The sequence below is a fragment of the Carettochelys insculpta genome, chromosome 3 (genome assembly GCF_033958435.1).
Source record: "Carettochelys insculpta isolate YL-2023 chromosome 3, ASM3395843v1, whole genome shotgun sequence".
In the NCBI taxonomy this organism is placed as follows: domain Eukaryota; kingdom Metazoa; phylum Chordata; order Testudines; family Carettochelyidae; genus Carettochelys; species Carettochelys insculpta.
In genome coordinates this window covers 95,977,248-95,989,529 of record NC_134139.1, presented here as the reverse complement: position 1 = coordinate 95,989,529, position 12,282 = coordinate 95,977,248, and the positions used below count along the sequence as shown (strand labels likewise).

Genomic DNA, 12,282 nt, shown 5'->3' with positions numbered 1-12,282 from the left:
GTAGCCTAAATGCTTGGAAACAAGAAGGCAAATAAAAAGTATCCAGTTTTTTAAAAAAACAGACTCATGATGTTGGTGGGCCTGACTTTTAATTTTCAGTGCTTGGGCTGGCAGGACTGTGGGTAGAGAAATACTAGTCTGAGGACTGTGTGCAATACATTGCAGCAGGTCATCTTTGGGAGGGTTCTGCTGCTTGCCTGTGATATTTTACGTAAGAAACAGGCTTACTTTGAAGGAAATAGGTGGTGATGCTTGACATTGCCATGCTCTCCTATTTCTAATTCTCTACATTGCTCTGTCCCTTCAGACGATTCGTTTTACTGTAACTGACAAGCACTTACCTGTTGTCGTCGTCATCATCATTTAGTAGCACCTTTCTGCAGTCCTCTTGTGAAGCTTTGCCCCATGTCTGGTTACTTGAAACGGCTGCTGCAATAATGCTTCAATTCAATTAAATCTGCAGTGTGTCCTGGACAATTGTGCTAATAGCTTTATTGATTCTTGGTCAGACAAAGCTGTAAATAAAAGGTTGAGGTCTCTTTTTACGTAGAGTGGTCTGCCTGTGTAGACTGATAGTGACTAGCTGATTTTAGTGTAACTAAATTTAGCTTAAAGCATGTTATTTATGTATAGAAACTTTTACAATTAAAAGATTAAGATGTAGCAAAAGTTCTTGCATAGGTGAGGCAGGCAGACTAATTTCCCTTAGGGGAAGCAATTCACCTGAAAAGATGAGTAAGCCTGTTTCTTCCTGTGCATATTTTAGCTACTGAACTGGTATACAAAAACAGCCTGAAATATAATGGCTAGTTTCCACTTTTACTGTTTTTAACCTCACATACAGTAGAAACAAATACAATTAAAGTATATAATATAAAAGTATGTAAAAGCTGAGAGAACCTCTGTGCCTACTGATAAAGGAGCTATCCACTATTTAAAAAACAAACAAATCAGCCACCAGTGCAGCATTTGTAATTCTTTTATTGCTGTTGTAATTTATACATGGTCTGCTAGGAGATCTCAGGAGAGCTCTCATTCGAATGAACAGAAAAAATTGGCACACAGTGGAGACTCCATTTCCAAAGAAAATTTTGCAGTACTTGGCACATCATTCAACCATCTAAATTAAATTTAAAACTTTATTAACTAATTGATTTTTCAGACCAAGAAAATGTACTATTGATGAGTGTAAGATTCATGGACATTTTATAGTCATTGATGCTCCAAAATCCAATGGTGTTTTGGATGACTATTCATAAATTATGGCTGTAAACACAGCAGATAAAACTATGGCATTATATGCAATAAAACCTAAAATAGTGGGAATGACACAGGTTACTGCCAGTGGTGCTATATGACATATTAATCAGGTAGGATTTGAAGTTAAGTATAGAGGAAAAAAAAAGGACCAGAACCCCAGCTCCATTGACTTCAGTGGATAATTGACACCAGCTGAGGCTCTGACCCAGATTGTAACATTATTGCAGCTGTGCCCTACAGTACAGTTAAAATTATCTGGTGCTTTAAATCTCTGTATTCCAATCCGAACCCCCTTGGAAGGAAATGGCAAATTCCACTCAATCAATCTGAGGAGGAAGAGGCTCAGTATTACTATGCTTCTTAATAGTGTACTTTTTGCACTCATAGAATAATATAATCAGGAAAACAATTCAGAGGTGAGGAGTCCTGTTTGTATGCCCGTGTATATTTTTAATAAAAGGTTCTTGCTCTGAAAATCTAAATAGGACTAGAAGAAACATCCTGGATAACTGAGTCCAGCCCCTGCTATCATAGACAACCTTGTTATAGAATCTTGTTCAGTCATTTATCGAGCACCATTTTAAAACTAGGCAGGTTGCTTGTTACTGGTACTCCTATTCAAAGGCTGCTCCAGAACTTCAGTCCTCTGATGGTTTAGAAACCTTTGGATTTTCAGCTTAGATTTCTCCAGGGCTAGTTTATGTCCATTTGTTCTTCTGACAGTATTATCCTTCAGCTTAAATAGCTCTTCTCCCTCCATGGGGTTTACTCCCCGCCTCCTTTGTTTTACTAGCCTAACAAGTGTGTCACTTTTAGACTCCTCTCCTATAATAGGCTGTCAGTTTTTTGGGTGAATATAGTAGTCCTCTGCGCTTGTCCCAGTTTGAATTATTCCTTCTTGAATAATATTTATTTTGCTTTGATTGATGTTTATACTGTATACATACATATAGTAAGTTTACTTGGCTGATCTTTGCTGCTGCTAATACTCTGAAGACAGTGTTTCCTGGAAGCATCAGGATATGTCATGGCAGGCAGCTGTTGGCTGCGATGGACGTTTTCCTTCTGGAACTGAGCAGTTTAGATGATAATGTAAACATAGCTTATAATATTTCAGACTCCAGCTGTCTTTTAGGGAAGAAAATGCTTAGCTGTATAAAAGCCAAAATTGATTTAATTCTGAAAAGAGGGGCAGCCTTGTAAAGTGGAGATGCGGTCCTGGACTATGGCTTCATATACACAATTCGGGGGTGGGGATGGTTTAGGTTATATTTTACTTTTATTTTAATTATGGTCCTTTCCTTTTCCTTAAAGTTCTGTGTAATGGTGATTCACATTTTAAGCTCTTTGAGGTGTGGGTTGGCTCTTTAATAAAAAAAAAAAAAAAAAGAAAGAAAAGAAAAGAAAACAACAAACAAAAAAAACTGTATAAAGCACAATGTAAAGTTAAGGCACTAAATTAAATTAATAATAACCATTAAAAAAAAAGGAAAAAATGTGTCTATGCCACATCATAAATAAAAGGGGGATTTCACCCAGCCCTGTGAAGCACTTGTTAGCTGTTGCACATTTTTCAAGTTAATGCTGCTGAAACAAGATAGAGTATTGCTAGCTGGCCTCTCTTAGATCATCATCTGTATTTTAAAGATGAAAGGATTTTCATGGCCATCTTTTAGAATGCCATGGCATATGTTTTGCTTCCATTTTGGCCTCCCTGGGCTTTGATGTGATTTTTCCAGATAGGAAATTAGTACATGGGAGTAGGAATCCAGAGAACCATTTTTAACTGCAGAAAGGACTTTCACTGAAAAATTCAATGAGAGAGTCTGAATGGGATAGTTCATTGGTTTGAGCATTGGCCTGCTAAACCCAGGGTTGTGTGTTAAGTCCTTGAGGGGGCCACTGTGGGATCTTGGGCAAATAGATTACAAAAAAAAATTGACAGGGATGGTGATAGGTCCTTCCAAGAGGGTAGGGGACTGGACTCAATGAGGAACGTCCCTTCCAGTTCTGTGAGATAAGCAAGTCTCCATATATAGCCATAATAGTTGGCATAGTTGCTCTTCGTTGTAGGGAACTTTTCTCTGGCTGAAATGTGTGTAATACGATATTGTAGTTACCTTCTAGTGTAAAAGGGCCTGATCCACTCTTATATGGAGCTGAGCACTGTTGCTATGGGTAAGGTCCTTCATACAGCTTCTAATCTTCCAGCAACTTTACACTTACAGCAACTTTTTAAAGCATTTGATTTTTGAGATGTGCACATATGTCTATAAACATCTAATGAGACCTACACATTTCCATTTCCCTCAGGTTTGGAGGAGAACAGCCAGTATACATCAATATTATTAGGGATCCTGTCAATCGATTTCTATCCAACTATTTTTTCCGTCGATTTGGAGACTGGAGAGGAGAGCAGAATCATATGATCCGCACACCAAGTATGAGGCAAGAAGAAAGATATCTAGTAAGTTATTGTAAATGAAAGGCTGTTAACAAAATACTTATTTGTTCCCCATCCAGATACATAACTGCAAACGTTGAAATAAGATGCTTGTGAAGTTGAGGAATGAGGGTTTGTCTCCACTTCATGGCAGATCAATAGTGCAGCAATCGATCCACCAGCCATCGATTTATCATCTTTGTTTAGATGATAATTTGATCTCTGAGTGCTCTCCCATTGACTCCTGTACTCCACCAGGATGAGAAGTGTAGCTGGAGTCACCAGGAGAGCACCTTCTGCCAACCTTATGACGTGGAAGAGGCCATGGTATGTATGTCGACTTCAGGTATGCTATTTGCATAGCTGAAGTTGCATAGGGTAGATCAGTAACAGGTAAGGTTAGTGTAAGCAAGGCCCAACTTATCTTCAGTCTCCCTTCAGTCATTCCTGTTGTAGGTCTTGATGATCAGTTGTATGTTCTTGATTTTAGTCAGGTTGTAGAGTGCATAACCTGCTTGGGTCAGGAATGTAGTTATTTATTTGTTATGTTAGAGGGCGATGGTGGGTGAGATAATATCTTTTATTGGACCAACTTCTCTTGGTGAGAAGACAAGTGTTGAAGCTTGCACAGAGTTCTGAATACAGTTCTGGAAGATACTGATTTTGTCAAGATAACTGAGCCCAATCCAGCTGTCACTGGAATTAAATTAATGGAAACCCAAAGATTTAATAGCTGTTGGATCAGGGCCTGTATTTGATACGTTGGATATTTAAATAGTTGTTGAGACTGAGACTGAAATGTCAATCTTGCAATTTTACTAGCGTGCTTAAAAATGGGTGAGCTAAAAATTTCATGTTCTTCCTGCAAAACTGCAATAAAGTCAACCAGCTACAAGTGGTGTCTTTCACAGACCGATCTGATTCCAATTCTTGTTTTTTTAGTTGCACAGCTTTCTTTGGTAACATAAGTACTAGTAATGGTTGATTTTCTGGTCTGTGTCAGATACCTGTGCTAATTTTGTCTTTTTACACTGATACTGTGTATCCTCAGCAACTTGAGAATAGAACAGGCTGCTAAAGATGACCTGCTGAACACCCATCTCCAATGTGTAATGTACACATAATGTCCCAGCAAAGACAAAAATATGGAGTGACATTCTGACACCATCACAGTCAATGCTATAACTCCCATTAGCTACAACGGTGCACGCTCTAACCTAACACACTGGATTGGTAGCATTAGGAATAAACCTTTTAATAAACCATTTAATATATGTGAAAGATGGAATTAAATTTTGTAATCAAATGAAAATTTGAAATTACTTAGCTTGCAAGTTTCCGAAATAAGCTTTAGCCTACTCCACCACCTTGTAAAGTTGCTGCTTATTGCTACGTGGATTGGTTCCAGTTTGTGGATATTTAATTCATTTGCCAGAGCTATGATTTCCCTCGCCAGCTGAAGTATAAGAAGTGCTTACTTGAAAGTTTAGAGACAACCAAGGCAAATGATCCTTAGGGCACATTTGTGATAGGGCAGCTTGCCGCTTTATGGCTACGTCTACACGTGAAGCCTACATCGAAGTAGCTTATTTCGATGTAGCAACATCAAAATAGGCTATTTCGATGAATAACGTCTACACGTCCTCCAGGGCTGGCAACGTCGATGTTCAACTTCGACGTTGCACAGCACCACATCGAAATAGGCGCTGCGAGGGAACGTCTACATGCCAAAGTAGCACACATCGAAACAAGGGTGCCAGGCACAGCTGCAGACAGGGTCACAGGGCGGACTCAACAGCAAGGCACTCCCTTAAAGGGCCCCTCCCAGACACAGTTGCACTAAACAACACAAGATCCACAGAGCCGACAACTGGTTGCAGACCCTGTGCCTGCAGCATGGATCTCCAGCTGCAGCAGCAGCAGCAGCAGCAGCAGCCAGAAGCCCTGGGCTAAGGGCTGCTGCCCACAGTGACCATAGAGCCCCGCAGGGGCTGGAGAGAGAGCGTCTCTCAACCCCTCAGCTGATGGCCGCCATGGCGGACCCCACTATTTCGAAGTTGCGTGACGCGCAATGACTACATGGTCCCTACTTCGATGTTGAACGTCAAAGTAGGGCGCTATCCCCATCTCCTGATGAGGAAAGCGACTTCGACGTCTCGCCGCCTAACGTCGAAGTTAACTTCGAAATAGCGCCCGATGCGTGTATCCGTGACGGGCGCTATTTCGAAGTTAGTGCCGCTACTTCGAAGTAGCGTGCACGTGTAGACACGGCTTATGTGACCTTTATAGAAAATGGTACAAAACCAAAACAGATGAGAATCTCCAGAGAACTACATGAAAGGAAAGGGTATAGAATCATGGTAATGGTGCAGAGGACTGGATGAAAAATCATCAGATCCAGTCCTGTGCCCTTTGGGAGGACCAGCTAAACCTAAACCATCCTTGACAGGTTTTTGTCTAACCAGTACATGTTTTTGTCTAACCAGTACATAAATACCTCCCAAGATAACAGTTCCATTATCTCCCTTGGAAGAGCTCTCTTGGAAGCCTATTCCAGAGCTTAACTACCTGAATAGTTTTTCCAAATATCCATCATAAATCTGCCTTGAGGCACATTAAGCCGATTACTACTTGTTCTGCTTCAGTGGACTTAGAGAGAACAATTTATCACTGTCCTCTCTGTAACAACTCTCAACGTATTTTGGCTACTTATCAGGTTCTTCTTCAGTCTTCTTTTCTCTGTGCCCCCTTTTTTTCTTTTAACTTTTCCTCAAAGGTCAGGTGGTCTTAACTGGTTTATTATTTTTGTTGCTCTCTTCTGGACCCTTTCCAGTGTGCCCACCTCTTTCCTAAAGTGCAGCACCCACAATTGGACAGAGATGAAGCCTCCCTAGTACCGACTAGAGCAAGACAATTACCTTCTGTTTCTTACATATGACGCTCCTGTTAATGCACCATAGAATGGATTTATGTGGAGGCAAAAAAGTATAGCTGGTTTCCAAGAAGAACTGGGTAAGTTCACTGAGTGTTGTAGAGCTATCCGTGGCTATTAGCCAAGACGGCCAGGGACACAACCCCATGTTGTGGGTGTGCCTATACCTGTGAGTCCAGAATCTGGGACTGGATAACAAGGATGGATCACTCAGCAAATTATCTTGTTCTTTTCATATCCTCTGGTACATCTGGCACTTGCCACTGTTGGAAGACAAGATACTGGGTTAGATGGAAAATTGGTCTGACCCAGTGTGGCCGTTAAGTTCACGTAAATGTTAGCCTTTTGCACAGCTGCATCATGTTGACTCATTCAGTTTCATTCATTGGCTCACTGATCCATAATAATCCCCAGAAAATTTTCCTCAGTATTTCTGCCTACTCAGTTATTTCCCATTATGGATTTGTTTGTCTTTTTCCCTTCATACATGAAGTACTTTGCACTTGACTTTATTGAATCTAATCTTGCTAAATTCAAACCAATTCTTCAGTTCATTCAGGTTGTTTTGAATTCTAATCTGGCCCTCTACAGTGCTTGGAATCTGTCTTAGCTTTGATTTTTATAAACATGTCTTCACTCAATTATGCAAGGTCACTCAATTATGCAACTAATTAAAATATTGAATAGTGCTGGATCCGGCAGCGAGCCTGTAGGATCCCATTACATATCCACTTCTAGTTTGACAATGAACCATTGATAACTACTCCTTTGAGTATAGTCTTTCAAACAGTTGTGCACTCACCTTGCAGCAATTTCACCATTTCTTTAGGAAAATGTCTTGTGGGATTATGTCAGAAGTCTTACTAATCAAGATATATCACATCTACTGCTTCCCTCCTATCCAGAAGGTCAGGATCTTTTCTAAAAAAGTTTTTGGATGGGCAAGGAATTAGAGGAGGTACAAGATGTGTCCTGTGCCCTTTTCCCACTGTAACTCTGAGTTACTTCTGCTGAACAGCACAACTCACAAGTTGTTTCAGTAACATCTTAGGTGAATTCAGTTTAACCTAAACAAGGCTACATTTTTGCACATATGCTGAGCTGCATCATTTTGGTTTTTTTTGCTCTCTCTGCTAGTTTTATCGTATGACTGCTTGAGATACTTGCATGAGAGAGCCCTTTAAAATTCTATCACATCTAAATTTATTTGTAAGTGTCGAAAGTGTCTCTGCATTATTTGCATGTCTGGGGATACTGAGGGGCCTCTGAGTCAGTTTGGATGATGGATGTCATTCTTGCATCTCCCAGGTTTGGCAGTTGGGACCTAAGAGGGACTGAATGACGGAATGTGCCAGACCAGGGTTCGGTCCAGGGCTTCTTCCCTAGGCAGCTGCAGCCTCCCACTCCCCTGGGACTCCAGGTTCCCCAGGCTATCATGGACTCCAGCTCCCAGCCCCCTGCTCTGGCAGGCGGGGGCTCTGGGCTCCAGCCTCCCACTATGGCAGGAGCCTCTGGCAGGGGTTCTTACCCCAACCCCACACTGCAGCAGCAGCTCCAGCCCCGGCCCCATGCTGTGGTGGGAGTCTCCAGCAAGGGCTCCAGCCCCTCCATGCCCTCTCCCCCCATGCTGCAGCGGGGGCTCCAGCTCTGGCCCATGCCAGGCTACAGGCCACTGCCATGGCCCCAACCTCTGGACTCACTGGTCCTGCAGTAAGACCACAGATGTTGCCGGACAAGAGAGTACTGGATTTAAGATGTTCAGCTTGTACTTGGAAGGCAGATTAGCAGCTTTTATTGTGTGTGCAGTGGGCGAGTATTTGTGTTCTGTTCTCTGTGTACAGAACGCAACAGTTGGGAAAATATATTTACACTAGAGTCGTCGTGCCTTCCCCTTAGGAAAAAATAGATTTCTAGAATGCTGTGTACTTGATCCTGCAAGTAGCAGCATGGCCTTGCCTGTTGTTTAAGAGTCTACACACATTTTTCCTTATTTCGAAGTTAACTTCCTCCAACTTCAAAGTCCTTACTCCATTTCCAGGAATGGAGGAGTGCCCTATTTTGAAATTTAACTTTGAAGTAGGGCAAATCTCTGCTTAAAAACGAATGAGGCTTTATGCTATTTAACCCATTCTTTAAGACTTATGGTTCACCAAATACATAAAGCTGTCTGTATATTTACTTCTAATAGGCACTGTTACAGGACTGGAACCTCATAGCTCTGTATAATTTTGTATTTTCCCTCTTACGTTGAATGTTAATGACAGAATGGAACAACATGACCATGTTTCTGCTCTGGCAAGTTTTTACATATAGTAAACCCTCAATTTAATGGACTAATGGGGGTGGGGGGCGTGTCCATTTATCCTGAAAATCCATTAAATCTAAGGGTTTACTACTCACCCACTCGGCTCCCTCTGCCACAGTCCCCCACACCATCTCCCCGCCCCCCCAAGACAAAAAAGCTGAGAACTCACCAAACTGCAGCCACTGGAGCCAGAACTGCTGGAGCGTGCCACAGAGGTGGAGCTGCTAAACCACAGCTGGGGCCCCGCCATGTGTGGCAGAAAGCTCCCTGCCACTCACAGCTGGAGCTGCCTCACTGTGCACAGCTGGAGGAGCCCCCACTGGAGCTGCCATGTGCTTCTCCCGCCTGGGGTGGGGCACATTTGCAAGTACCACCTGCCCCCATACCTGTTCCATCCCTGGTGAGAGGAGCATGTGGCGGCTCCGGCGGCTCCTCCAGGTGGCAGTGGTAAGTCCCTTAACTTTTTTGGGGGAGTGGGTAGTGAGGGCAGGAGGAGGGTTAGGATTTTATGGACCCCAGTGGATTTCAGAAACAATAGAGTTATCCATTGTCCCCGAAGTCCGCTAAATGGGGGTGCATAAAATCAAGAGGTGTGTGCGCGCGCGCGTGCATATACACAATCACACGCATGTGCAGTTTGATCCATCCCTGTTTGCACATCAAAGGCACAAGAGAAGAAACTGTAGTAGCAGAAGACCAGTAAAATGTTAGTGTCAGTGTCCCATTGTCTTGCTCAAAGACCACTTTGTGTTTTTAGAGGCCTTGTCAACAACTTAGTAAAAAGTTAATTTGTTTTTTGTTTTCATTTGCATCTTCATAATGCTCCATTAGAAGCCTGTAAAGAAAATTTTCCCTTTTGAATTCTGTTTTCTTCCTTTTGGCAGACTTTGATTGTCAGATGTCTTACTCAAAGAGGGTTGTTGTTCATGTCTGAGGAAAGGGCAGGCCAGCTGCCAGTGAAATTCACTTAACAGCAGTCACTCGTTCCAGGACGTTAGAGACTTTTGAAGATGTGTTGCCTCACCAAATTTTATAGGCCTGTGACTGTATCTAATCCTTTCCTTTGTAATGTGAGGAAGTGCGTACTTTCTTATATTTTAACTGAGATTATGGGTTTTATGGCCAGTGTAATATCTGCTACATCAGTTGCCTGTTGTATCTGTGAAGAAAATAAGTATAACATTTGTAGCCCTGTACATACAGCAGAGTAGCCATTTAGAAGCACTATGCTGATCATTTCCACCTACAAGCCCTCCCTATTTTCTTCCTAAAGATTTTCTTTGGATGAAAGAAAATAGTCTGTGTTAGGGAGGCTGCCGTTTTTTAGGGGAAAGAGCATGGTGGGGTTCAGAGGGTCATCTTAGTTTTGGGTAAGTCCTCCCATCTCTCTTAACACAGATCATTGCTTTATAAGCAAGTGGCTCCTGGGGCAGTGGCGGTGGTGTTCATGATAAACATGGGTTGGTTTGTGCCCAACCAGGTATTGGTATGCCTTCAAAGCCGTGCACACAAAGAGGCTAGCATACTGCCAGTATTATACGCCTGTTCTAAGATAACTGGTGGTGTTCTGTGCGTCAGTACCGATGCTTAAATTTGCAGCTGTAAATTCCCATTTAATGATCACACAGTAGCTTCAATAACTAATGCTGTGACTCAGGATGCTTCTCAAGTATAGCCACCTGCCAGCTGACCCAATTAGAACATTTTTTTTCTTTTCTCTAATGAGTTCTTTTAATAGTCTCCAACAGTTCTCTTTTTTGATGTTTGGTCTCTAAATAAAGCTGTGTATTTTGTCTCATATTTAACTTTTCAGTGAATGTGATGCTTTTAACACAGTTTATTGTTCACTCAGATTCTTCAATTCTGTATTAATCAATTAAAAATAATAAAGGCTCAGTGATGGATAATTTGGGTCCCCCAAATTAGGTTGTGTTCTTATTTTCAGAGATAACTACACAAAACATATCAACAGTAATGTTTTCTTGTCAGTCATTATCACCATAATCAACAACCATGGGTTCAGTGCCCCTTGGTGTTTGATACCCCTCTCGGTATTTCCCTCCACATTTCCCTGTCCAGTGTGGAGAGGCTTCGTTTCTGTAGACTAGCTCCGCACCAATCTGCTACATCATCTGCCCATTCTCTGTGGGGTTTGCCTCTCCTATTCAAGCCATTTTCTTATCAGTGATTTTTGTTGAGTGGTTTTCTCCTGTATGATTTGCAGACCAAACAAGGTAGTGTGATCCTATTGCATGAGAACCAGAAAATGAACCTCATTCGTTTACTGCCAATGACCAAGCTGGGTGAAGTGCAGATGGTAAATAAACAACAAAACAATAATGAAAATTGGGTCTTGAAAACACTGTAAGTTTCAGCAACAACAGATGATATTAGTAGCACTGGTGAAGAGATATGAATTTGATGAATGATGTTGAACTTTTTCTTTAATTAGCTGTATCAGTTGGTATTGCACACCTTTTCAGTAAAAGACTCTGTAGGGTAACCACAAAGCTTTGTTTTAAATATAAGAAATTGTCCGTTTTGTCTTATGATTTGTGGGTATATAGCACTTTGTAATTGAGGGCCGAAGACTATTTTGCAAACATTAAGAAACTGCATGAGAAATTTTGGACCCTGTAAACACTGAAGTACTGGTAGTACTTTCAAAGATCCCATTGAGATCAGTTGTACCACAAGTGCTCAACACCACTGACAATCAGGCCACTTCTATTAGGAACCAATGTTAGGCATCCAGCTTTAAAAAGGCTGACCTTCATTTTTTTTTTTTTTTTTTTACAGCTAGTTCAAGTGAGTTCTGTGCAATCCTTACAGCTGAAAAGAACGTAATGCAGCACTTTTTTATTATTTTTCAAAATACCAGTAGGTCTTGTTTGATGCTTAACTGGCCATACTTTCCCTTCCAGCTCAGAGCCCAAAGACCAGGCCTTGTGCTGGATATCTCTGCAGCAGGAGACATTTTTTAGTGGAAGACTGAAATGGAAAGTTCATCAAGTCTGGTGTTTGTAGTCCTCCTGGGTGTGGATGTCAATTGCCAGAGTGAGATTTCACCATGTTATGTGGTGGGACATTGTACAAACACGCAGTGGGGATGAGGAAATACATGTTCTTCCTCGAGTGTCCCCGTGGGTGCTCCACGATAGGTGTTGGGCTCGCCCCGGCGCTGCAGCTCGGAAACTTTCCAGCAGTTTCTGCCGGACCACGCATGCGCCAGCGCGCGCCGTTCCCTTGCATGCCCCCAGCCACGTGCGCGATCCGGTCCCTGCCAGTTCCTTCTTAACCGCCATTGGCTGCAGACGGAATCCACTCAGGCTGCGGCCAGAG

The 12,282-nt window shown here is 42.1% G+C and overlaps 1 protein-coding gene across 1 annotated transcript in view; it reads left to right on the top strand.

The window, feature by feature from the left end:
- The window catches only part of UST (uronyl 2-sulfotransferase), a 250,940-nt gene that overhangs the window by 142,538 nt on the left and 96,120 nt on the right, over positions 1 to 12,282 (top strand). The window contains exon 5 of the mRNA XM_074990414.1: positions 3,574 to 3,727. Within this exon, the coding sequence (XP_074846515.1) occupies positions 3,574 to 3,727 (154 nt within the window). The remainder of the gene's footprint in view (positions 1 to 3,573; positions 3,728 to 12,282) is intronic.